Consider the following 23,012-nt stretch of genomic DNA (forward strand, 5'->3'; position numbering starts at 1 on the left):
GTAAGAGTGAATATATGATAAAACTAGGTTTGAAGATGAATCGAATCGAACAAATCGGTATCGGAGTGTCTGAAATCGAAATCGAATCGAGCTGTTGGTGAATCGTTGCAGCTCTACTCTTCAGCTGGACTTAATGGGAGTGACCGGCCTGTCATGCACTGCTGGACATTCCTTGTAAAGACGATGTTGGCAAACGAGGCGGTGGTGAATATTTTATTTTCTGAAATAAATTTGTTCAATAAACATTACGAATTTAATATTCTGCAAATATGTGTTTAAATAATCATTAAAATTTGTCCACAGGCAAACAACCTTGGCTTGCGTGCAAGTAATCAAAGACCTATAAAAAAACATTATATTATACGTCTTTGATGTAATACGTTTAAATTAATATTATCAATGTATGAGATAAGTAAGATTCTCATGCATTAGCATGATTACTAATTTAGTGTTCCATTTTTTCAGACATGCGCCTGTCTGTTATAAATAGTTTGTATTTGAATTTTAGGCAGAATCAAGTTGAATTAAGCAGGCAGAATCAAGTTGAATTAAGCAGTTTAACTAAGAGATTGATCTATGATCAAACGAACGTAACGACTTACGTCGCGAAAATACATGACAAAGGCAAAGCGAATAAAGAAATCTAATAATTTGCAATTCAAATTATTAAACACACAGGCATTCATTGAAGTAACAGATAAATAAATAATGCGTGATCAGCAATATATATCTGATTTCAAAAGAAATATATAATTACGTGTATAATATCACAAATTAACAAATTACCGTTTCAAGTGTTTTTGTTTTGAATGTTTTCGCGAGGCGGAATTAACATCTGCGCATGCGCACATTATTTAAATACTTTATTTTTCTGCGCGATTATTTAAATTAAAATTATCTCTTGAAAATAACTTCATATTAATCATAGTTTATACATTATTTAAAACAAAGCCATATATAAAACAGAATTTTCAAAAAATGTGCGCCCGATAGCTGATTTTGTCCTTTGTTGGGCGGCCCAGGGACCTTGTTTGTATAGGTCCCTGGGCGGCCCAAATGGGACCCATATGGGCTGCATATTATTTGCTTATGCATTGATTTTATATTTTTGGGTAAAATATTAGCAGTTGAGATCAAGTTTGTCATACATACGTTTTAAGAAATTAGTTTTTAATAAAATAAATAAAAGTTGATATCTTTTTCCTGATAGCGCAATAATATGGGACCTATATGGGACCCTTAAGGGTATTCCCATATGGGCTAACCCATATAGGTCCCAAATGACTCCCATTTGGGCTTACCAATATGGGTTTGCCCAGAAACAGCCCGGTAGCTAATTTTGTTCTTTGTTGGGCGGCCCATATGGGACCTATATAGACTGCATATTATTTGCTTATTCATTGATTTTCTATTATTGGGTAAAATATTAGCAGTTTAGATCAAGTTAGTCCAGCATACGTTTTAAGAAAAGAGTTTTTAATCAAATAAATACAAGTTTACATCTTTTTCGTGATAGCGCAATAATATGGGACCTATATGGGACCCTTATCGGCATTCCCACATGGGCAAGCCCATATAGCTCCCGAATGACTCCGATATTGGACCCGTATGGGACCCTTATGGGAAGCATATTATTTGCTTATGCATTGATTTTCTATTTTTGGGTAAAATATTAGCAGTTTAGACCAAGTTAGTCCTACATACGTTTTAAGAAATGAGTTTTTAATCAAATAAATACAAGTTTACATATTTTTCCCGATAGCGCAATAATATGGGACCTACATAGGACCCTTGTGGGCATTCCCATATGGGCTAGCCCATATTGGTCCCAAATAACTCCCATGTGGGCTTACCCATATGGGTTTGCCCAGTAACAGCCCATATGGGACCCATATGTACATGTTTGCTGGGCTGTCATTTAACCATATTTCAGATTAAAAAAAGGTTTTATTGAAAATAAAAAATAATACATGTAATAAAACGATGTACACAAAAGCACTCACTATCGCCAATGATCACTGTTAACAGCATTATCTCCCCTTTCAGATCAACAGTTGGAGCATCTTTTTGGTGTGACCCCCTATTGGTGAATTAACTGTAATACATTTGTGGAGATTCACCCGGTCATCCAGTAGAGCCGGGGCTGTGGTATATCAAATACAAATGTTTTTAGTAATTTCATTATTTCTCTTTGAGTTCATATGTGTTCAACTAATAACATGTTATCTACGTCTCTGTTGAAATATAATGACACATATTTGAATGTTCCTTTTATGCTATCCGTGATTTATTTTTATAGTACTGTGTTTAACCAAGTTCTTATCGATTATTTAAATCGAGTAAATCAAGCAACAACTTATTGGTTCCCGGTCTTTAAAAGGCTTCGAGGAACCACCACATAACAACTGGGTAAATATTTCGGTTTATCCAATTAGTGCAAATAATTTATAACACATCACACCTGTTTTACCAGGTATAACAAGAAATTCGAAGTTACTTTTTTGTATACATTCTTTGTATTTATTTTTGTAAGGTGTAGTTAAAGGTGTTTGCTGGCTCTCAATTTACTACTGCGAAATCGAAAAAGGACACTCCTTGAAACTTAAAGTGATATTATGGGCATTTTTCACTGTTGAATTGAGCTGAAAAGAATTAATAGGTCAAAAGAGTAAGTTAGAATGTGGTTACTGACCAATTATCTGCAACTCATCTTGCTACCAGTTGTTTATAAAAATATATTTGATATTATATATTTTACGTGACCCACCCAGCCAGTCCTGTAAGCCGAAATGATCCATAAAACAAAATTGTCTTTGTGTTGTATAAACGAATCTGCACTAAAACTAAATTTAGGTTAAACAAAAGTACGGTTGATATTCAAATGCATTATTTTTCTCTTTCCGGGATATTGTTTTATGATGCTGCATTAACAAATATAAGTGTATATGAAGTAAAAACACAAAAAATAAAAAACAGTTGTGATAGACTCCTATAAACTGTTAGATGCCCATAATATCACTTTAAAGGGACCTTTTAACAGATTTTGGCATGTACTGAAGCATGTCTTTAAATGCGTTATATTGATAAATGTAAAATTTGATCTAAAAAGCTCCATTCAAAAACAAGAATAAAATATATAAAAAAGTAGCCCTCTGACTCAACTGGGCTCGAACCACTGATCCCTGGAGTAAACGTCTAACGCTTTAGACCACTCGGCAATCCGTTCTCATACAAAAATTGATGAATTTTATGCTTTATGTATGCAATCATCGTTGTGTCACTAAATATAACGACAACAACATAACTCTCCAAATTACTCAATTGTTTTGCGTTGCAACGCTTTATAATTTTCAGGTTTTACAATTGTCAAAAGATGCACATTATGTATATTTTAAAGCATGGAACAATAAACCCTGATATGTTGTGGATGCAATGACCCTGAATAGTATAAAAGAACACTTGGATAACCACTTGCAAGGAAATAGGGCATACCAGAGTTGCAATAGTACAACTCTCAAGTTGGAGTTGCAACTCTTAAAGACTTTTTTCATGCAAACTCGCAACCAGGAATCAAGGCAGTTCTTTAATCAGTAAAATAGGCCACCTGTTTTCTGGCATAAGTAAATACAAACATATATAACTATATCCAATGCACAAATTGATTAGGTGTGCCAAGTTTCAAACACATCAACAGTTCATGCAAATTTGTACTTTTTTGCAATTGACAACGCCAAGTATTCTGAATTTGCAAAAAAAGATAATTCTGAATTCAAAATAAATCTTTGATACATTGAGTATCTCTGGAATCCTCCACAAGATAGATCTCTTGTTTAAATAATGTGGTAAATTGCCTATCTCCTCAACTGTTGTGTAAAAATTAAATCTTAAAATCAACATTTTTGCTTTCTGTTGGTAAAATATTTTTTTAATCAAGTTTTTGTTTTGAGCATGTTTCCACAAACGCATTTTTTGCCTCAATAATACTTGTTTGTGGCTCCAAGTTTTTGGACACCTAGATTTTCAAATAAATTTAATGAATCTAAATTTTCGGACAGTTGTATTTTATTCTACTTCAACTTATTTTTTTTTTAAATAACATCACATTAACACATCACACATGTGTTAAAGGGGACTTTTCGCAGATTTTGGCATGTGATAAAGTTTGTCATTTAATGCTTTATATTGATAAATGTAAACACTGGATCTAAATAGCCCCAGTTAAAATACAAGAATAAAATGTAAAAAAGAGAAGAAAAAGTAACCCTCAACTGGCCCCAAACCACTGAGCCCTGGAGTCCTAGCGTTAAACTCCTACCGCTTAGACCACTCAGCCATCTGAACTCTTGCTTTATAATTTAAAGTTTTTTAAATCGTCAAGAGATGCATATATTGGTTATTTTAGAGCATGGTAAATGTTCAGTATTACTGTTCCCTAACAAATATAACTAAAACAAAAATTTGCGAATCTGAATCATCTTTTTATAATTTTGTCAATTTACTAAAACGTAAAAAGGCCCCTTTCACGGTGTAGATGCATATCTGTGGCCTCTCTGTCGAAATGCTGCCTCTCTGTTCATTCTCGGCTGCCTCTCTGTTATAAACATGAAAAATGGATGATCGGTATTCACAAAACAGATAGGAAAATCTAAAATTAAAGCCCGTAAACACATTTGTTCATTAAAAGAGGTGATCCATGAGTTTAAGCATATATCCAGCTACAGGTTCACTGTATTCCACAGGTCCAAACACTTATTACAAAATCTATCGAAGATGCAATGATGACGAGGGTGGTGGAACAATCGTGCATACATGCCATTTTGATGACTTTTTAACATAGCTTTTTCGTAATGTGTCAAATATCTAAGGTCATTGATATCATCTTTATGATCAAATCTTTACGTTAAATGTACGCTATATAGTAATTTTCATCAATTTTACTTAAAAAATGCCTACTTTCGCTTTTGTTGTGGCACGGCAAGCCTCTCGATCGGCTCACTTTTCTGGCATGGGAAGCCTATTTGTTGATTAACATTGTTATTTTTCCTAGTAAAATGAGTATAACACTTGTTAAAAGTATTGATAGTAAAAACTTAAATGTAAGAATATTGGATGTAAATATCAAAGGTGAAAGGGGACTTTTAACATAATTATTTGGACTAATGCTATCGGCTAGTCATATAATCGACGAATAGGCTTCCCTTAACTTGATGCTTTACACAGGTTTGACTGTATTGTCAAAACTTCTCTTAATTTTTGGACACTGTATTTTGGGAATAATTTCAGTATCAAAATTGTTGGAAGCTAAAAGTATTAATTATTCATGAAAATCAGAAAATTAAGAGTAATTGCAGTATTTATTTAATTAAATTTTACTTAAGTATTTGATGTCTTGCATTTTTAAGTAATATGCAAAGCAGCTATCAGAGGCAGGTACGAATGGTTACAAATCGACTTATTGTGATTCCCTGATCTATTTAGGATGATGCCCTGTGCAACTACCCATTGAGAGAAGATGGCAAGGACTAAGCAGACGGCCCGTAAATCTACTGAGGGCAAGACCCCAGAGAAGCAGGTGGCCGCCGGGTCTGACCAGGGTGCAAGTGGGGGTAGCACGGGACAAGGGGCTACCAAGGCTCCATCTTTTCCATCTAAAGGTAATTGGTCATTTGTAAGTGTTAGAAAAACAAGCCAAGTGGTTCCTTACACTCGCTTAAACCTTTCCCACTTAGAAGCAAAGTGAAAATGGCTATGTGCAAACAGCATGAAACCAGAACAGCCTGCTAGTAACTGGTAGTCTGTTCAGGTTGTATGCTGTTTGCTGCTCATCAGTATCTAAATGTTGAAATGAAAGCCTTAAAAACTTGAATCTAGTAAGAAAGGTCCTAAATTGAATGTAACTTTCTAAGGGACTTAAAATGCCTCCAAATACGTATCTAAGTGGTAAAGGGTAAAATGTTAAGTGTGATAAGTAAGTCTGGAAGAAACAGAACTAAAATTTAAGAAGGCTCCCTTCTATTCACTTAAAGGTAATGACAAGTAAGTGAGAAACACAACATGGGCCTACTAATCTGCCTCACATCCACTTAAAGGTAATGATATGTGTGGGGAAAACAGAACAAGGGGTTATAGATGCTCCCTAGCATTAAAGGAAAAGTATCAATTGTTACTGTGGTAGAAACAGAATATAAGGTCCCTATGTTCACTGACAGATAAAGTCTCATTAGTTAGAGTGAAAAACAACATAAAAAGGAGCTACTGATGCATTCTTACATTCACTTAAAAGGTCAATTGTGATTGGTCAGTGTGGGGTGTGGGACATTGTGATTGGTCAGTGTGGGGTGTGGGACATTGTGATTGGTCAGTGTGGGGTGTGGGACAAACTGAACAAGAGGCTTCTACTTATTCACTTAACTCTTTCAGTACTGGAACCGAATTTTGAAGGCCTTTGCAAACAGTTTGGATCCAGATGAGACACCACAGAACGTGGCGTCTCATCAGGATCAAAACTGTTTGCTATTCTACTAGTATTCTTTGAAAAAATATCGAGGAGAAAATGCTAATTTTAGAAATTCAGCAGAAGACATTTTAACAGACAAAAAATTTCCCAGCATGCCAAGGGTTAACCCTTTACCACTTAGATACATATTTTGACGCTTATGTAGTTCCTGAGAAAGTTTAATTAAATTAGAGATCTTTCTTACAAGTTTCAAGTTTTAAAGGCTTCATTTTAAACCCTTAGATTCTGATGAGCAGCAGACAGCATATAACCTGAATAGACTGGGAGTTACTCGCAGGCTGTTCTGGTTTTATACTGTTTGCACACCGCAATTTTTACTTTTTTTCTGAGTGGGAAAGGGTTAAAGGCAAAGCATCATTGAATCAAGTTGAGTTGACACTGGAAAAATGGAGAATGTACACATGGTATCTGTTTGAAGTAAATACATATGTTTATTTTAAAAGTTATCAGTTGCCTAAACATAATTTTGTCTCTGCCTTCATGTTAGACAGAAAATCTTTAAACCTTTGGTCTAATGACCTCATGCAAACAGTTTAAATGTAGATATGAAATCAATAACAAGAAAAAACAACTTCTATAATAGCTCTTAAGGTGATTATCTTTGAAAAGGTCATTTCTTTAAGCAGTTCATTGATAATTTCAGTATGTATTATTTCTGACAACAACGTTCACCTGTGTCTGATTGTTTAAATTCCCTACTAGTCATATTTTGAATGTATTTCAGCTCCACAGCAACAATTACTACAGCAACAAGTGCTACCACCACCACCGCCACCACCACCATCTAAAGCTTACAAGGGCAGTGGTAACAAATCACCGCCACCACCACCTTCTAAAGCTTACAAGAGCGGTGGTAACAAAAGTATTGACAGTGGAGAAGAAGAACAAGAAGAAGAAGAAGATGTATGTTATTCTTATCTGTTAATATCATGTACTTGTTATTGTGCCAGTCTTTGAATGTTTAGCTGGAGAACAGTTATTGTTTTTAATTGCCCTAAAACCCAATATTTTCTTATAAACGAACATGCCCTGTTCATTCCAAATGATGCACATGCGATATAAATCTAAAATCTCCAAATTTTCTGAGATACATGGTTACCATTGAAGTGAAAGCAAGTGCTTAATTTTGTGTCAATTTTTTACTGATAAATATAGGATCTTCCATGAGTGGTCGTTTTGTATTGAATTTATTAAACAAGTCATCTAAATAAAGATAAAAACGAGGCTTGCCGAGTTTTTATCTTCATTTAGATTACGAGTTTAATAAATTCAATACAAAATGACCACGAATCTAAGATTCTATTTATAACATGACCAACACATTTTCTTTTTACTTTAATATGCTAATTTCACCGTTTATTCACATTGTAAACGAGTTTAACTGAAGAAATTGGCTGAAATAATGACGTCATTTCGTCAAAAAATGACGTCATTTCACAGTTATATAACTAGTATAATAACACCCGTGTAATAAACAAAATTGAGCATTACGTTATTTCACTCCTGGAGCGTAGGTCATGTTATACGAAAAAATGTTTGTCATTGGTATACAGTCTACTCTTGTTATCTCGACATCGGATATCTGGATTTTCTCGATATGTCGAAGTAAGCTCAATGTCCCAACTTTTTTCCTTTTTTATCTATATTAATAAACATTGCATATCTCGATTTTCGTTATGTCGAATAATTCGATATCTCGATATAAAAACTTTTCCCGAGTCCCGATTTAACATGTATTTACTGTGGTTTATCTCGAAGTGCGAATAAATGTCCTATAGTCGGCAAAGGTAGAATTTTTTTCTTTGATACTTCACCATCCCGCTTTGCCTGGCTGCTCCCAAATTGTGCGGTAGATAATTTATCCATTTATTGCATCAATGACCAAACATGTGTAATGTCGTAAGCCATTAACACTTGAGTAAGTCCTGTCACTGTATAACCTGTGGGTTTATGTTTTCCTGTACTAATAATCGATTGAATCGATTGAACTTTGCATTTCAAACTTCAAAATGTACATATACAGTTCAGTATTCCGGAACATGATTTACGCATGTTCAGATGAAAAACCCTCATCTTGACTCTTCTTGATTGGACGTCAATTGCATCATAACTTTAAATAGCAACATTACCTGATATTTACTGGACAGTTTAGAAAATGATAACCACATGTGTTCATGAAATTCAGTAACACTTAAAACATCATTTTAAGCATTTAAATACTCTTATAGCAAATTTAATCGTGCCTCGTAAAAACGCGTATCTATCAGGTAATAGATAGGGTAGTAGAGAGTATTATGCCACACGGTGATGGCTTTAGTTAGACCATTTAGTATATAGATGTTAAAAACAAGGTAAATTTTTGTCTCTTTTTTTTTTTGAAAACACCTAATCGGATATCTCGAACTCTAGTTATCTCGATATTTTTTTCTTGTTCCGGCCGACTTCGAGATAAGGAGAGTAGACTGTATTTTATACTGGTACCTTTTCAATTTCAGTTTAAAGAAGTTAAATGGTTGGTTTTCAAATTACTTGCCATAATTAGCCCTGTAATTTCTCCAGTGGCTATACAAAACAGGGGCGTACCTAGGCATATGGCAGTACGCCCGTGCGTATAATTTAGTATAAAACTTAACAAAATGAAAACTCTTAAAATTCGAAAAAATGCAATAAAAAGTGAGGGCTAAGGGGGGGGGGTAGGGGTATAATTATGTAAACAAGAAAACAAGACGTCCACTTTTAGAAAATGACAGTGGGTACACGACTCAGCGAGCATGCTGTTGTTTCATTCAAAGAGTGTTTCTTTTACAGTTTAATTAAAAACTAATATACTTTTCTGTTTACCAAAACCCCCAAATAAAATCAGTTTCAGCAGAAAATAATGACGGGCTTTGTTTTTGGCGCCACGTCGCACCAGGTTTGACGACTCGTCAAAACAAGTACACACGCCGTGGGCGTGGCACCAAATTTTTACAGAGTCGCAAAAAATACACGGACATGGGAAAGTTTTCCATGGAAAACATACTAAATCCTTAACTTTTTTTAGAGGAAGAAATTTAGGATTAAAATTGCCAAATGTCGCTGAAAGATAACAATAAAACGCTCCTTCTGCAATGAAATCCAAATTTGTTTGGGGGAGGAAGAAAAAGTCAAACATTTCCTCACATTTACATACCCATTCCCTTGCAGTCATAGGCTTCTTGATTTAAAGCCGTGACACTAAAACTTAAAAGATTATGTTCAAAAGTATATTTGCAGTTGGAAATGTTTATTAAAATATGTATTTTTCTAAATTTTTTCAAGCTTAAATTTGAGGATAAACATTGCCAAAATGTGCCTGAAATGCAACACCAAATCACACCTTTTGCAAAGAAATTTCCAAAATTTTCTAGGGGAGGACCCCATACTCCCACCAGTAATAGAGTTGAACACCCTCGCACACCTATGCAACTATGGATCCATTCTCCTTTGCAATAAGGCTTCTTGATTTTTAAGCATTGACACTTAAACTAAGCAAATAAATTATGGTCGAAAGTATATTTGCTGTTGACAATGTTTAATGAAATATTTCCTTTTATTGGTGTTTTTCAAGCATGAAATTGTTGAAAAAAATGCCCAAACGTGGCTGAAAGATAACACCAAAACGCACCATTTCCATAATTTTCATGGGGGAGACCCCCCCCATCCCCCACCATCAGGAGGGGGCACCCCCTCCCGCACCTACCCCTCCCCCCTCTCGATTGTGTGTATAGCTGAAATAGCCTCAGGAACGCCCCTGCAAAAAAATGTAAAGGCTTCAGAATTTATACTTAAATGGGAAAATATGTGTTTTTATATAATTATTTAAATAATGTTAGTAAAAGTTAAGTCCCTTACAGCGGCATTTAGGATGTGTTAATTTGAATAAGTATAGTATTTGTTGATTTTGTTTTAAGTTTAGTTTGATTTTTTCAGTTAATTATCTTGTATATTTATGTCATAATAAGTATGTCTTGCAAAATGATCTAAGTAAACTCTCTTTGAAAAAAACATTTTGCTCAAAACATTTGTTTGGAGATTTTGACAAGAACTAAAACAAACTACAATATCATGTACATTTGTCGGCATGAAATTATGTTGTTTTAATCAATGAAAATTTTGTAGCCATGTTAATTCTTAGATTTGGTATTTAAAAAATAAAATGATTGGAATTCGAATAAGTAAGCTGCAAATGTGCGTTTGCTACGTGTTGAAAATAAAACTGTATGGGAATTCACTTAAGGTAGTAGGCCCTATCTTTTCCCATGGCAATAAGCTAGTTGATTTTTACTTCCCCCATTACTATAGTGGGGGATATATTGTTTTTGCCCTGTCTGTTGGTTTGTTTGTTGGTTTGTTTGTTGGTTTGTTTGTTTGCCCAAACTTTAACATTTGCCATAACTTTTGCAATATTGAAGGTAGCAACTTCATATTTGGCATGCATGTGTATCTCATGGAGCTGCACATTTTGAGTGGTGAAAGGTCAAGGTCAAGGTCGTCCTTCAAGGTCAAAGGTCAAATATATTAGTCAAAATCGCTCATTAAATGTACACTTTTGCAATATTGAAGCTAGAAACTTGATATTTGACATGCATGTGTATCTCATGAAGCTGCACAGTTTGAGTGGTGAAAGGTCATCGTTCAAGGTCAAAGGTCATATATATGGGGACATAGTGTTTCACAAACACATGGCTTGTTATAACTTAAGAGCCTAATACAAAGAAATATGTATTTATTTCTCTCATTGCTGATTATAAATTGTCAATTATTTTTTTGAAAGGCTTTAAGTTGGCTGACAAAAATACATCATCCCTGAAAAACAATGACACACTTGGCTTAAAGGGTTTTAAAAATAAGCATTTATCCTTACTATTCTACCTAATTAAAATTAACATAATCAATACAACTTGACTACTTTATTGTTTTACCCTTTCCCCCATAAGAAGCAAAGTGACAATGGCTTTTGCAACCAGCATAAAACCAGAACAGCCTGCAAGTAACTCACAGTCTGTTCAGATTTTATGTTGTTTGCTGCTAATCAGTAACTGAGGGTTGGAAATAAAGCCTTTAAAACTTGAATTTAGTAAGAAAGGTATTAAATTAAATGTAAGTTTCAAAGGGACTAGAAATGCGTGAAAATAGGTATCTAAGTGGGACAGGGTTAACGGGCCATGTCAAGTGTCACCTAAGTACACAGTGTGGTACCCAGCTCTCAATAATGTAGTATCTGGAATGCCAAGCAAACACAGAACGTTTGTGTGATTAAAATTGGATAACAGTGTCTCATGCGTATAGTAATTTGGTTTTCACTATTTTAAACATTTGGAAATATTCTTCATCAAGATTGTAAACTCATGGATCAGATTATTTATCAAATCAGTGGAGATGAATGTCACACACATGGTAATCATTTTTCAATAGATTGCAATGTTATTTCCGTTTGTGTAAATGTCCAGACATTATAACTGCAGTTCACTAATGACCAGTAATTATTGTGAATGTAGATGTCCCAAACTAGACAGTTTCCAAAAACATGGGTTAAATACAATTGATATTCATATATCCACAGGACTTTGACGAACAGGAAACTCCAAACTATTTTCCAAAGAAGGAAGCGTCAAATTTTCAGTCAAAGTACCAGTCACCATCTAGTAAACTCATGGACATCCTAAATCCCCATGTATTGCAAAACCAGAAACAAAAACTGCACCGCATAACAGATCCAGGTAGGCTAGTACTTCAAATAATGGATCCTGTTAAATTAGTACTGTACAATAACAGATTCAGGTTAAGTAAGTTCTGAATAATAACAGATCCAGGTTTGCTAGTACTTCAAATCATAGATCCTGTTAAGTAAGTTCTGTATAATAACAGATTTAGGTTTGTGAGTTCTTCAAATAATAGATCCTGTTAATTAAGTACTGTGTAATAACAGATCCAGGTTTGCTAGTACATGTACTTCAAATAATAGATCCTGTTAAGGAAGTACTGTATAATAACAGATCCAGGTTTGCTAGTACTCCAAATAATAGATCCTGTTAAGTAAGTACTGTGTTATAACAGATCCAGGTTTTCTAGTACATGTACTTCAAATAATAGATCCTGTTAAGGAAGTACTGTATAATAACAGATCCAGGTTTGCTAGTTCTTCAAATAATAGATCCTGTTAAATAAGTACTGTGTGATACCAGATGCAGGTTTGCTTGTACTTCAAATAATAGATCCTGTTAAGTAAGTACTGTGTAATAACAGATCAAGGTAGGCCAGTAATTCAAATAATAGATCCTGTTAGGTCATACTTTATAATAACAGATCCAGGTTTGCTAGTACTTCAAATTATAGATCCTGTTAAGTAAGTATTGTGTAATAACAGATCAAGGTAGGCTAGTAATTCAAATAATAGATCTTGTTAAGTAAGCGCTGTGTAATAACAGATCAAGGTAGGCTAGTACTTCAAATAATAGATCCTGTTAAGAAAGTACTGTATAATAACAGATCCAGGTTTGCTTGTACTTCAAATAATAGATCCTGTTAAGTAAGTACTGTATAATAACAGATCCAGGTTTGCTTGTACTTCAAATAATAGATCCTGTTAAGAAAGTACTGTGTAATAACAGATCCAGGTAGGCTAGTTCTTCAAATAATAGATCCTGTTAAGTAAGTACTGTGTAATAACAGATCCAGGTAGGCTAGTACTTCAAATAATAGATCCTGTTAAGTAAGTACTGTATAATAACAGATCCAGGTTTGCTAGTACTTCAAATTATAGATCCTATTAAGTAATTACTGTGTAATAACAGATCCAGGTAGGCTAGTACTTCAAATAATAGATCCTGTTAAGTAATTACTGTGTAATAACAGATCAAGGTAGGCTAGTACTTCAAATAATAGATCCTGTTAAGTGATTACTGTTTATTTTATACTTTCCGGTGGTTTATAGAGAAATATCAGTGAATTAAAACTGATAATTTCACTGTTTCAAACAATGAAAATTATCAGTGAAAATTATCGATAATTTTCACTGTTTATGTTAAATGACGTCATTTTTTGGACGAAATGACGTCATTTTCCTAACGTAATTCTTTAGTTAAACTCTTTAACAATGTATTTATTTTATACTTTCCGGTGGTTTATAGAGAAATATCAGTGAATTAAAACTGATAATTTCACTGTTTCAAACAATGAAAATTATCAGTGAAAATTTTCGATAATTTTCACTGTTTATGTAAAATGACGTCATTTTTTTGATGAAATGACGTCATTTTCCAAGCGAAATTCTTTAGTTAAACCCTTAAACAATGTATATAAACTGTGAAAAAAAAGCATTAAATAAAAAGAAAATTTGTTGGGTTCGGTGGATTATCGATTTTAATTCACTCGTGATCATATAAAATATATATTTTCACTCGTGGCTGCGCCACTCGTGAAAATATTATTTTCTATGATCACTCGTGAATTAAAATCGATAATCCACCGAATCCAACAAATATCCTCTATATAAACTGTGAAATAAAGCATAAAATAAAAAGAAAATTTGTTGGGTTCGGTGGATTATCGATTTTAATTCACTCGTTATCATATAAAATGTATATTTTCACTCGTGGCTGCGCCACTCGTGAAAATATTATTTTCTATGATCACTCGTGAATTAAAATCGATAATCCACCGAATCCAACAAATATCCTCTATATAATAACAGATCCAGGTAGGCTAGTACTTCAAATAATAGATCCTGTTAAGTAAGTACTGTATAATAACAGATCCAGGTAGGCTAGTACTTCAAATAATAGATCCTGTTAAGTTATTACTGTATAATAACAGATCCAGGTAGGCTAGTACTTCAAATAATAGATCCTGTTAAGTAATTACTGTGTAATAACAGATCCTGGTAGGCTAGTACTTCAAATAATAGATCCTGTTAAGTAAGTACTGTATAATATTAGATCCAGATTGGCTGGTACTTCAAATAATAGATCCTGTTAAGTAAGTACTGTGTAATAACAGATCAAGGTAGGCTAGTAATTCAAATAATAGATCCTGTTAAGTAAGTACTGTATAATAACAGATCCAGGTAGGCTATAGTACTTCAAATAATAGATTCTGTTAAGTAATTACTGTGTTATAACAGATCCGGGTAGGCTATAGTACTTCAAATAATAGATCCTGTTAAGTAAGTACTGTATTATAACAGATCCAGGTAGGCTAGTTCTTTAGAATAATGAATTTATGTTTGCTGGTACTGTAGGATTATGGGTCCAGTTAAGCAAGTTTATTGTTCATATCAAGTGAAACTGATTTTCAATTTCTATTAAATGTTTTGGGAACATTTAGCATTGTGTTAGTTGAGGGAAAAGTAAACTGCTGATTTATTTTAAAAGATTTATATTGTTACATTAAAATTGTATAATGTTTTGTTGTTACCTTGGCAACTTTTAAGTATGGTTGTTAAACACTATTCAGAGATATGAGCACTGAAATAATGAAAGTTGTAATTTTATTTATTTTAGCATCAAAAGCTGTTGGCAAAGAAGGTTAAATTCATGCACCAAATGTTAAATTGCTTTAATTTTTTGAAGTATTTAGATAAAAAAGACTGCTCAGTAGCATTTACATTAAAACAAATGGGTGTCTTATGATATATTTTGTGTACTTTGTGTTTATTTCCAGTTACTCTGACCCGAGTTGAGATTCTGGAGTCCTCAACAGATTTTGGAGCATTGAGCATGCAACAGTGTTTGGTCAGTGGTATTTGTTACTTATACATTTTTAAAGTATATATAATATTCGTGTGTTTTTTAAGATTTGGAATGTCTGCTTAAGCTTGAGTGTTTAAGTCACATGTTGATTGAGTTTGTGCCTTCAGTTCTTGGTATCCTTTAAGACAGATATGTTATCCCTTTCCCATTCAGAAGCAAAGTGAAAATGGATATGTGCAAACAGCGTAAAACCAGAACATGTTTTATGCTGTTTGCTGCTGAGGCTGCTCATCAGTATCTAAAGTTGTGAAATGAAGTTTTTAAAATTTGAATCTGATAAGAAAGGTCTTTAATTAAATTTTACTTTCTAAGGGACTACAACTGCGTGAAAATACGTATCTAAGTGTTAGGGTTATAACTTTGACTAGCCTTTAAGCATGATTGTGCCCCCCTTTGTTCTTAAAAAAGTCAGGTTAAAGAGATTGTGCAGGTTTAAATTCTGTTAAGAGTTTGCATGCAACTTTTACATATCCCTGTAACTTCTACAGATATTTTATTAAAACTGCACACATGTCTGCAGGATCATAATGCAATGTCAAAGACCAAGGCCCATAACTAAGCTGTGCCATTGAGCAGAATTGGGCCACTGATAATGCCCTTGGTAGAATCTCATATACCAGTCAGTACATCCGTCCATCTGGCATTCGGTTTCCAGAGTTTTTGTCTTAATGCTATGAAATGTTTACCTGATTTAGTGTATGTTAGTCTACCTGCATGAGTAACAGTATTTTGTTCCAGTCAAATACTTGCAGATTTTTACCTGCTGAGTCAACCTGCATGAGTTATTGATAAAGTTTGAGTTTTGTTCCATTAAATTGAATGTTGAAGAAGCTACGTCTCTTGGACTTATTTTTCTAAAAATGAAAAAATTTTTTTTGCAAACTACTGTTAGATATTAACCCTTACAGTGCGGGAACCGAGTTGTGAAGGCCTTTGTAAACAGTTTGGATCCAGATGAGAGGCAACAGAACGTGGCGTCTCATCTGGATCCAAACTGTTTGCTATTCTGATAGTATTCTTTGAAAAAAAAATGAAGCATGACTTTCAGATCAAGATTGATTTGTTGATAAATGTGGAGCTTTTAGACAAAAGTGGAATTTAGGGGCATCTTTGCCATATGGACACATATCTTGTTTATTTAAGAAATTCAGTTCTACTTGTATGGCCAACAATTCCTATTCTTTGTTAACATGCAGATCTAGCATATCATTTCTTGAATTGTCAGGTGGGTCAAAATCAACTTATTTGCTGCTAAAATATTTATTTATATCAAGGTTACTTGGAATTGATATGCCAGTGAAAAAAATAAAAGTAAATCAAAAGGTACTGCAAGGAAATGCTTGTAGTCTGACATGATTGATCGGAAAAAGCTAAAGAATAAATTATAAAGCTAAATCAAATGTGACTTTTTCTAACAAAAACAAATCAATAAAATGGTTTTTACACCTTCAACCGTCTTCATTTTGTAACATTTGCACATGCCTGAAAGTCAAAAGAAATTGAAAAGTTTGGATCAAGATTTGCAGAAGAATGTTTTTTTTGGAATTAGAAATATGACCCAATAACGACCATAAAATCCGCAATAAAAACCCTGCGTATTTTTATCTTAACTGTTTGAGTGCTAGAACCGAATTTTGAAGGCCTTTGCAAACAGTTTGGATCCAGATGAGACGCCACAAAACGTGGCGTCTCATCAGGATCCAAACTGTTTGCTATTCGGATGGTATTCTTTGAAAAAATCGAAGAAAATGCTAATTTTAGAAATTCAGCAGACGACATTTTAGCAGACAAAAAATGTCCCAGCATGCAAAGGATTAATATGACATTATTTAAGAATTTCCTGAAGACGCAGAGCACAAATGCGGACGTCACAGAGATGAAGTTTGGTGGGACAGACCAGCTGACGGACGCGCTGTGGTACCTACTGGCCAACATGAAAATAACGTTTGGCTTGGTGTCACATGTCTCTCTCACAGGTATGAACCTATTTGCCTGTTTCTGAGAAACGGCGCTTAATGCATGTGTGGAATGTGTGGAAGTCTATACAGGCTAATCAGGGACCACGCTTTCGGCCTTTAATGGTATTTTTTGTTGAAAGAAAGTCTCTTTTGAGAAAAAAACAGTTTAGGATGAAAGTGTTGTCCATGTCCATATTTTTAAATATGAGCCTCCCACTAGAAACGACACTTAACGCACATGAATCGAGCCCTGTTTACCTAAAGTAATGTTCATATCTATTTGTGGTTACATTTTGAAAACTTTGTCCTGTTGTATCTATACCTTTCAACAGGCCATATAGAGGCTGATTATTAGGAGTTACCCTGTTGGTTTGATGCTTGCATGGTCTATCTGTCGTTCAGAGATGTAAACTACATACACTTTCAAGTTTCGGGTGGTCAGTTTGTCCGCATGAAATATTTGTGGAGTAAACAAGTTTCACGTTCCGCAATTAATTAAATTGAAACTTTAGTTATGTCATCATCATGAAGCGAAAAAAGGCATGACAGGTGTTTCATCCCCAGTGATCCACACAGTCCTGTATTATTTGCCTAGAGGAACTATTTACCTACATATCCTAGGTTTAAATACTGGTGAAGGTATATAAATTTAGTCCATGGATGATTTTAATTTCTGTACATATCCATGTAAGAGGGTGCCTGAAGTTCTTACACAATAAAGACAACCCTCCTTTTTGATGCCATCTGGTTTCCATGGTAACATGCAGTGTATCATACATCCACCCTCACTAAAATTGAACTTCACTGTTAATGAAAATCGATAAAAGTCTGGAAAGACATATTATAATACATTATTATACAAACATACACTACTGTAAAACCTCATTTGGATTGCATATGGGCAAGGTTAAGGACATTTTTTAATCATTTAATTGGCATGTTTAAGTATTTGATTTTAAAATAAGTTTTTGTGTGTGGAATATTTATTTTTCTTATCTTGAATTAATGTTAGGTGACATGATGTATGTTGCAGGATGTTATCACTTGACAAATGCTGGTGTACGATGGATGACCAAGGTGTTACCCTCTGTAAAATATGTAAGTATCAGGTAGATCTCGAGGCACCCAGTAATTTTGCTAGTATATGAGTCGTGTTCTGAGAATACTGGGCTTAATGCATGTGCGTAAAGTATCCTCCCAGATTAGCCTGTGCAGTCCGCACAGGCTGATCAGGGACTACACTTTCCGCTTAAACTAGATTTTTGGTAAAAAGGGACTGCCTTTAAACAAAAAAATACCATTAAAGTGGAAAGTGTCGTCCCTGATTAGCCTGTGCAGACTGCACAGGCTAATCTGGGACGACACTTAACGCACATGCATTATGCCCAGTTTTCTCAGAACAAGACACATTTGTGTGCGATTGTTATGCTTTCAGGGTAACATTTGTTGTCGCAACCAGTCCATATCTGAATACAATACAATTATGTTTAATTCCATATACAAAAGATATCCAGTGGATGTGTATGCAATGGCACACAATGTGTAGTCTTTACAGATAAAAAAAAACATACTTAGCAGTCAACTGTTAAAAAATACAGAAATTTAAATAAGACTTGGCTCTTGGAAAACTTGGCTATAGGGATGTTTGTTAAGTGTCATAGCGTATTAGCTTTCGCAGCATGCACAGTAAGGTAGACACTATCTACCTTAACTGGATGTTTTTCCAAGAAAATACTTACTTTAAATAAAAATTTCATATAAGCCCTGTGTGTACTGCATAAGCTAACCTGTGATGACATTTTGCACATTTAAAAATCCAGTTTTTGTAGAACGCAGCTTAAATATGCTGAGGTTCTGAACTCAGGTTTTTTGTTCACAGTTTGAGGTGTCTGGTTGCCCCCACATCACAGAGGAAGGGCTCCAGTATGTGATCTGGGCCTGGGAGGGCTCCCTCTTGAAGATCGACTTCACAGGGACTGGGGTTGGGGTCATACCAGCCGGATACGAGACCAGCATCAAGCTCGATGGGTGTCCCGTGCTGTCTCCTGTGATGAATGTTAACTTAAAGAGCAAAGCTAAAGGTAAGGTGCTTGAGATATTAATTTTTTTTATAGTCTTGAATTCAACAAGTGGGCTAGTGGAATGGGCCTTAGATAAAAAAGGAATTTTGTTGTTGTTGCCTGCTTTACATATTGCCTTTCTTGCCTCCTTAAAAAGAAGCTATTTCCAACTTGTCAGTAAAGCATATATAATACAAATTATGCCTAATGTTTGTTCATCCATGCCTAGAATGCTGGGACAATGCCAAAAAACAGAAAGTTGTTCTTGCCAAACCTGTTTGATATTGCATTATTCCGGTTGCAGATCGTTCCAGCGGGCCTTTATTTCCCGTCCCCTCCTACAAGATGGTGTTCCTGTCGGACACTACTATCCCATACAGTCCCATGGCCGTATTTAGGGGTCAGAAAGAAGTAGGGGCCAGTAAAACACTGAAGATTGAGAGAGAGGTCAAGATCGGGGACATGCTGATTAACATGTTTGAAGTGCCAGCTGATTCTGTGAGTATATTGGGGAAATAATATTAGTCAAGTTCTGAGAAAACTGGGCATAATGCATGTGCGTAAAGTGTCGTCCCAGATTAGCCTGTGCAATCTGCACAGGCTAATCAGGGACAACACTGTCCGTTTAATTGGATTTTAACTAAGAAGAGACTTCATTTAAACAAAAAATGTCATACAAGCGGAAAGTGTCATTCCTGATTAGCCTGTGCAGTGTGCACAGGCTAATCTGGGACGACACTTTATGCACATGCATTATGCCTAGTTTTCTCAGAACAAGACTCATATATGAGCTCCTTGGGGATATTGACTTCAATAAATGTTTATAGACATTTTCTTAGTCTTCAAATAAGCTGCAACATATAAGTTAAGTCGTATTTTAGCAAATCTTTTATTTTGTATAAACATGTAATGTTCATTATTGAATATTTGTATAATAGCAAAATGCAAGCAACACTTAATTTGTAGCTTTTTTAAAAGTTATCTAAAAGTAAATGCTTTTTAAATTCACTTTCCACAGAATTTCGACTACAATGTATAGAAATTAAAACGTTTTTGGATAGTTGCAGTGTGATTTTGACTTCTAGTATTTGTTTGGTTATTCATTACTTAGACAACTTTTTTTATTTGAGTGGGCAGTTAGGGCTATGTGACCTGTTTCTGGCAGTGAAACACTCAAGTGAATCATGGAAGACTCAGGAATAGTTAAAAATTATTCCTTGCAATTGTAAATGTTGAGTTAATGATTGGTCCGTAATTTTACCATATTTTCACAGCTTTACATGCCTAATGCCTTAAGGGGTTATCAGTTTTCTTTTTATTACTGTGGGGGAGAGTAAGGGGGGTGGGCAATAGTGAAAAACATTCAGCATATATTTAAAAAAAATATCCATTTTCTGCAGCATTAGTAAATAATCATTTTTGCACTGCATACCATATCTTACAATCTCTATGTTAGTACATTGATAGGGCATTCAGGCTTTTAAGTGACAATATCACAATATTGGCCTCGTTCTCGGAAGACTGCGCTTAATGCATGTGCAAAAAGTGTCTTGTCCCAGATTAGCCTGTGCATACCTCACAAGTATTGTCCCAGATTAGCCTGTGCATACCTCACAAGTCTTGTCCCAGATTAGCCTGTGCATACCTCACAAGTATTGTCCCAGATTAGCCTGTGCATACCTCACAAGTCTTGTCCCAGATTAGCCTGTGCATACCTCACAAGTATTGTCCCAGATTAGCCTGTGCATACCTCACAAGTCTTGTCCCAGATTAGCCTGTGCATACCTCACAAGTCTTGTCCCAGATTAGCCTGTGCATACCTCACAAGTCTTGTCCCAGATTAGCCTGTGCATACCTCACAACTTGTCCCAGATTAGCCAGTGCATACCTCACAACTTGTCCCAGATTAGCCTGTGCATACCTCACAAGTCTTGTCCCAGATTAGCCTGTGCATACCTCACAAGTCTTGTCCCAGATTAGCCTGTGCATACCTCACAAGTCTTGTCCCAGATTAGCCTGTGCATACCTCACAACTTGTCCCAGATTAGCCAGTGCATACCTCACAACTGCACAGGCTGATTTAGGAAGACACTTTATCCACATGCATTAAGCCCAGTTTTTGCCAGAGGGAGGCTCATGTCATCCCTTTGTTTATCTTTGAAGATGTTTGTGGACCTGCTTGTGAGCAAGGGTAGCATTGTTGTCCTGCCGTACCCAATATCAGCAGACGGAGTTGACCCAGACTACCCGGAAGTCATTATTACCACCATGTCACGCATTGTTGCCACGGTAACTGCAAACACAAATAATTCACAATTTTTTCTTTAAATGTGTAAAGCTTACCAAAGACAGGTGTGGTAATCTGTCAATGTAATAATGTTGTTTTTTTAGCTCATCTGAGAACAAATTGCTCTCTTGTCTGGTATCTGTTTTATAGTATACACAACATTATCCTCTGTGCAATAGTAGACTTTTTCCAAAGATGTTACAAAATCACTTTTGTTAGCATTGTACCAATTACCTTAAATTCTTTGTAATATGCTGAAAACTATATTACCATGGCAAGGAAAAAATCCACAATATTGGAATTTTATCAAATTTCTTGATGACTTTTTTGATCTTGAAATTTTTGATCCTGAAAAAACTTGGCCACCATCTTTTATTTTCTAATACAGTGAAATAAAAAACTTTTAAAAGCCTCATTAAACTCTTGGCCATCCCTACAGCTTTATGAGCTTTGTAATACAAAAATGAGTTTTATGCCATATACTGCTAACATAGTTCCACACCAGTGTGGGTATTTGCTTTTTTCCTTAACCAGATTGCTCAACATAGTTATGTGTTTTCTCAGTGCCCAGACGTGGTGTTCATACTTCTTGGCCTCACGTCCGAGGACGGTTCCCTGGACAGTGTGGCCTCTCAGTACCGCAGACTCATCGACCAACAGTTAACAAACAGGGGAGATAAGCTGGAGGAAAAACTGGATGAAAGCACAAAGTAATACTTGATACTTTTGTATTTTCACAAAATGTATCCATTGTGATAGGATTTTTCTTCATATGACCTTTTCTATATTATGTAAACACAATTAATGCAGGGTTTTTATGCCCCCCAGATCAAAAGATTTGGGGCATATTGTTTTTGGCCTGTCTGTCTGTCTGTCTGTCTGTCTGTCTGTCTGTCTGTCTGTCCTGTCCTGTCCTGTCCTGTCCTGTCCTGGCTGTCTTTCTGTCCGTCTGTCTGTCTGTCTGTCTGTCTGTCTGTCTGTCTGTCTGTCTGTCTGTCTGTCTGTCTGTCTGTCTGTCTGTCTGTCTGTGTCTGTCTGTCTGTCTGTCTGTCTGTCTGTCTGTCTGTCTGTCTGTCCCAAAACTTTTACCTTGGTTAAAGTTTTGCAATAACTTTTGCATTATTGAAGATAGCAACTTGATATTTGGCATGCATATGTATCTCATGGAACTGCACATTTTAAGTGGTGAAAGGTCAAGGTCATCCTTCAAGGTCAAGGTCAAATATATGGCTTCAATGCAGCGCAATAGGGAGCATTGTGTTTCTGATAAACACATCTCTTGTTGCTTATAAACTTGTTTATATGTATGACTTTACTTTTTTTACTCGCTCTCTTGCAAAATGTCAGTTTTTTTGCACAGATCTTAGGAAAGTTAACACTCATTCGTTATTTGCAAAATGATGAAATTATTCTGCATTC

The 23,012-nt window shown here is 35.2% G+C and overlaps 2 protein-coding genes across 2 annotated transcripts in view; both read left to right on the forward strand.

The window, feature by feature from the left end:
• The window catches only part of LOC127836643 (uncharacterized), a 318,189-nt gene that overhangs the window by 14,900 nt on the left and 280,277 nt on the right, over positions 1–23,012 (forward strand). The gene's annotated exons all lie outside the window — the stretch shown is intronic.
• The window catches only part of LOC127835872 (uncharacterized), a 385,246-nt gene continuing 364,597 nt past the window's right edge, over positions 2,364–23,012 (forward strand). The window contains exons 1-11 of the mRNA XM_052362297.1: positions 2,364–2,409; positions 5,479–5,654; positions 7,242–7,420; positions 12,102–12,258; positions 15,200–15,270; positions 17,123–17,264; positions 18,280–18,344; positions 19,126–19,327; positions 19,611–19,804; positions 21,470–21,595; positions 22,158–22,303. Of these exons, the coding sequence (XP_052218257.1) occupies positions 5,513–5,654; positions 7,242–7,420; positions 12,102–12,258; positions 15,200–15,270; positions 17,123–17,264; positions 18,280–18,344; positions 19,126–19,327; positions 19,611–19,804; positions 21,470–21,595; positions 22,158–22,303 (1,424 nt within the window). The 5' untranslated portion in view covers positions 2,364–2,409; positions 5,479–5,512. The remainder of the gene's footprint in view (positions 2,410–5,478; positions 5,655–7,241; positions 7,421–12,101; positions 12,259–15,199; positions 15,271–17,122; positions 17,265–18,279; positions 18,345–19,125; positions 19,328–19,610; positions 19,805–21,469; positions 21,596–22,157; positions 22,304–23,012) is intronic.

The sequence above is a fragment of the Dreissena polymorpha genome, chromosome 6, assembly GCF_020536995.1.
Source record: "Dreissena polymorpha isolate Duluth1 chromosome 6, UMN_Dpol_1.0, whole genome shotgun sequence".
Classification (NCBI taxonomy): Eukaryota; Metazoa; Mollusca; class Bivalvia; order Myida; family Dreissenidae; genus Dreissena; species Dreissena polymorpha.